The sequence below is a fragment of the Diadema antillarum genome, unplaced genomic scaffold (genome assembly GCF_040938485.1).
Source record: "Diadema antillarum isolate AM-2024a unplaced genomic scaffold, OU_Dant_1.0 seq00000203_RagTag, whole genome shotgun sequence".
Taxonomy (NCBI): domain Eukaryota; kingdom Metazoa; phylum Echinodermata; class Echinoidea; order Diadematoida; family Diadematidae; genus Diadema; species Diadema antillarum.
Genome location: NW_027271262.1, coordinates 949582 through 954228, shown reverse-complemented (window position 1 = coordinate 954228; position 4647 = coordinate 949582). Strand labels below are relative to the sequence as shown.

The window sequence follows — 4647 nt, the reverse complement described above, 5'->3', positions numbered from 1 at the left end:
GAATCAGATTGGTCTGCAATATACAACATACACATCATTGCTATAATTATGATAATAATGTTCAAAACAAAATGCTACTAGGAGCGCAATGTGCTTTATACCGTGACGACAGTCCTGGCACGGTGCGCTTTACCGTGAATGTCGCCATACATATGCGATTTACCAATGCATTTTATATGATATTGATACTAATGTAATGTACTAGTATATCGCGCACTGTTTGGAGCTATAGCCATCGGTGAAATTATGGAGTCATCAGTGACAGGTGTTATTTCCGCCACCTCGGAGTCCATAGGTTCAACTTTGAAACCCCTTAGTGCATGGTATATTTGTTTACTAGTATCATAAAATATGGTTGGCATAGATTCGTACTCGTAAGAATAAGTAAAAAGAAAACATGAACAAGTGTACGGCAAGGCTCTTCAGTATAAACCTATCACTAGCGATTTAGAGAATGAATATAAAGGAATGTATATAAACCGTCAAAACTATGAGTGTCCCATATTTTACAGGCATTGCATCTTAGTGGGACCCTCCATTTCCACTCCCATCCTTAATTAACTTGTACTATAGGCATATGTATATATAAACAAAAAATACATTTATGTTTTTTTTTTCCTAATGTGTCACTCATTTTCACATATATTCTATTAATTTATGTGGGGGTTGCATTTACTACAAATATGCTCGGCGAATACATTGTACATAATTTCTCTGTTTATTTGATGGAAATGAAAAATAAAATTGAATTTGAATATGAATTTGAATTTAGACAAACTAGACTGGTATTTGCCGAATGGATAACTGCCTGGCCCTAGTCCGCTTATTTTGACCAAGCAATGAAACCGGGGGGGGGGGGGGGGGGGGGGGGGAGGGGGGGGGGTGGGATGCAATTTTGTTCCATTTTACATCACACAATACCATCATGTTATTTCAGTCAGTCGCTCCGTCGTGACGTCATACCGGCGCCAATAATGATGGACAAAAATTTCGAGTATAAGATCTGGAAAGTTAGTACAATGTATCTTTTATTGCACAAATTGCAATTTGACCATGATTTTGGTCCTACATCCAACCAGGTATACCCCTCAACATAAAGGTAGTGCACTTCCCCGTCTTACTGTATTCTATATAAATCTTGGTCTAATTTTGTCAGTTTATCATTCTCCTTGGGTTGTGGCATGATAATTTGGAATTTCACATGATGTTAAAACGGACAGATTATCTTCGCATCCTAAAAATAGCATAAAACGCATTGTAGCGTTATTTCAGGTATTAAGATTATAACAATCATTGTATTTATTGCTATGATCATCTGATATCTTTTCCAGCGTTTGCGGCGAGGGTACGAATCTGATCATTAAGAACTGGACCACAACCCCGGTTAACGAAAATGGATGATAGCCGCGGTCAAAATTGTGACGAATAAACAGAACACAGCATTTGCGGCGTTCGCAGGGGCTCGGCCCCCATGTCGAGGAGCTTCGGTGCCGTCGTCTCCTCCACCGTCGTTGGTCCCAGGATTGTCTCCAGGATTGTCCCCAGGATCGTCGCCAGGACGCGGTGGCCTATCACCGGGGCCGCCCCCGCTCATCAAGTTCCGCTCGTCCACGACCCCGTGGAAGCAGCCCAGGATGTACGGAAAGTCGGCGGTGATGTGGTAGCGGTAGCTCCCGTCCACAGTCCGTCCGTGGCACGCGTCGAGATCCGCCGTCATCAGCTCGTTACCATTCTCGTCGTTGTTACCGTAGATGGGGTAACCGTCAAGCGCCACGCCCACGATGCCGGACGGCACTCCCTCCTCGAGGGTGAACACGCACTTCGGTCTGCTGTGGTAATGGTAGGCGCCATGCTCCGGCGTGGGGTGCCCGTCACAGTCGTCAAAGATCTCATTTTCCACAGCATCAGTTCCAATGGCGGTGTACGGGTTGAACAGCGGTACGCCGTTCAGGGTCAGAGCGATGGTCCCCATCGGGAGCTCCTCTTTTTCATCCTCCGGCGCCGGCGTTGGCGTTTTCAAGATGTAGTACACGTACGTCTGCTCTATTATCTCACTGGGATCCTCACTATTTGGATATGGTCCCGCCTCGTGGTCGGGAATGCCGTTTGCTTCGACAACGTAATTGTCGTCATCGGATTCCGAGATCGTGATATATCCCTGGAGACCGGTGTTTTGGTCGGTGAAATTCCTGGCGCCAAAAGCAGCTATCTCATCCGTCGTGAGGGCTGAAGTTAGCACGCAGATAACCGCGAGCGTGCTCGCTAAGATAGCCACTCTTTCCACAATCATTATCTATAGATGAGAGGAAAGACGGTATAAACGTTATAGGCAAATTAAAGAACTGTTCACATGTAAACAATGCCAAGATCATCAGGTGATTTGCTTGACTTAAATTAAAGACATCATTACGACAGAACGGGGTAACATTTGGCAATTTTGTTGCACACACACACACGCACACACACACACACACAATGCTGTTGGTGCGTGGTACACGTATTTCGAGCATTTTTATGTCCGCCATTAAGCTTTTTGGTAATGAGTTGTACCACCTTGTCTTCATAAGCATGAATAGCAGAGTATTCTGAGTCCCACTACTGACAGCCTCTGCCGTATACCGTTAGTCAGTCGCTGAAAGTAGGAGGCACACATTTTCTGTAGTCATATTTACCAAAATGAATCCTGACAACTTCTCGAGGGGATCCCCATTGAAGACGCATTGACACAATATCTACTGACCACCCAGTGGTTTATCTTTTATTAAAAGACCTATTATCAGATTCATAACTGTGGTCTTCTACGATGTAGACTTGCGAGGTCAACTTGTATATATATATATATATATATATATATATATATATATATTTTTTTTTTTTTTTTTTTTTTAAATCGTTATTATGTCTCGGTGAAATGTTTATCAAACAATGAAGATAGGTTTATTTTAGCTCAAAAGACAGTGTCGATGAAAGGGACAAGCATAGTTTCAATGAGTGAACAATGATTTCACGTGTTAACTGCTGTTAATAGCAAGATGTACATTGTAGCAACCATGGCAGCTACTGCCATATTACAGGCCTCCAGCAGGCAAGAGTGTTGTTGTTGTCGCCATAGCATCTGTTGCTAAGTGTCGCGGTTTACGATAGCCTGCAGGTCTCTTTGTGAAACAGAACACAACACATTAATATCGCCACATCGCCTAGATATGGACTTGGTGTCATAAATTGAAAAATCACTTTTACCACGATGCAGGCGAGTTGCTGACCTACAGGCTTTCGACTGCGATGCCTGTAAATATGTCAAAAATGTCCCAGTGAGCTCGTAGGTAGAATGCCGAGTACTGTATGGTATCATTAGATTATTGTGATAATGATAATAATTACAATTATAATATAGTCGATATGTTTTCTCTGCAGCCAGTTTGTGTTTTGTGTTTTAGTTGATGTGAGCATTCAGTCATATAAAAACCAAATCAATTCCATGATCCGTTAAAAATGACTCTAGGCCTCCCCTAAATGCCGTCTTACCTTTGAGCATGGAACCCTTCCCTATACGGTAAGCTGATGACCACAGGGCGCAAGAAGTCCGTTTTATGAGACGTCCGTCCGCTGGGCTTGTCACAAAATGTATTTATGATCATTTCCAATTATCATACACATTTTGAGGAGTATGGAGGCGTGGCGCGCACGCACTATACCAGAGACCCCCATACATATAGTCACGTATGGTTCCGTAAAAGTGCACTCAATGGATGAGTCAATTAATAAAGCCTAGATATTAGCATGAAGGGCGTGTGGTGGGTACGAGGTGGTACGGTGACAGGGGAACGTGGGAGATTGAACCGTTACTTGTCCTATATGGCCGCGAACGAAAAAAAAATTAAAGCTCTTTGTCTAGTTGACGCCTTGGGCGAGTTGTATCTAGGTACGCGCGACGTGATCACAGCAGGTGTGTGTGTTAGGTCTATTCATTGACATGCACCAATCATGCACACTTTAGTATGTAGCTAAGCACTAAAACCTGACAGAATTGATGAAATAGTCGAGGGAATAGTAAGAGTGACAGAAAAGTGAGACCTTTATGTAGGTGTCATTATCGTAATGCGAAAAAAAAATCACACACACACACACACACACACGCACTTTTTTGTTTTCCTTGATATTAATCTATTTCATTCAAATCATTTGTGAATCAACCCATTCTGGGTGTAACATGAACAAAAACAATACAAACAAAATTCAAAACACAAACAAACCCAGTTTTCAATTAATACTGTACTGCAAAAAAAAAAAATCTCTCTTCGACATAAATAACTCGATTATGAATCAATCTCACAGATAATTCTTCACAAGAAAATATTGACATATGACAAACATATCCCACACATTGTACACATACATACACACACGCACACACGCACACACACCTTCCCACCTACCCACTTACATACATACATTTGGGTATATCATGATACTTATTATTATTGGCTTGCAGTTGTACCTTATTGTGTGTATTTAACAGGGCGGAACATTTCACCGGGTTATGCACCCTGCGCCCTGCTCACCCTGTAGAGGGAAGAAAGAGGAATCTTTTACATTGGTGCGGTGTATGTGAATCTCTCACATATACGGAACCTCCAGGGCCCTGTT

At 42.5% G+C, this 4647-nt stretch overlaps 1 protein-coding gene across 1 annotated transcript; it reads right to left on the bottom strand.

Annotated features, from left to right (window-relative positions):
• Nucleotides 1-1081: 1081 nt before the first annotated feature.
• LOC139728824 (uncharacterized) lies at nt 1082-3654 on the bottom strand. Its single transcript, XM_071639758.1, has 2 exons — nt 3526-3654; nt 1082-2293 (listed from the first exon to the last, which is right to left on the bottom strand). Exon 2 carries the CDS (start codon nt 2288-2290, stop codon nt 1385-1387), a length of 906 nt encoding a protein of 301 aa, XP_071495859.1. The 5' UTR covers nt 2291-2293; nt 3526-3654; the 3' UTR covers nt 1082-1384.
• Between the last annotated feature and the right edge of the window lie 993 nt (nt 3655-4647).

Bases quoted from the DNA above. Each gene is read 5' to 3' on its own strand.
- LOC139728824 (XM_071639758.1), bottom strand. From the start codon at position 2,290: ATGATTGTGGAAAGAGTGGCTATCTTAGCGAGCACGCTCGCGGTTATC.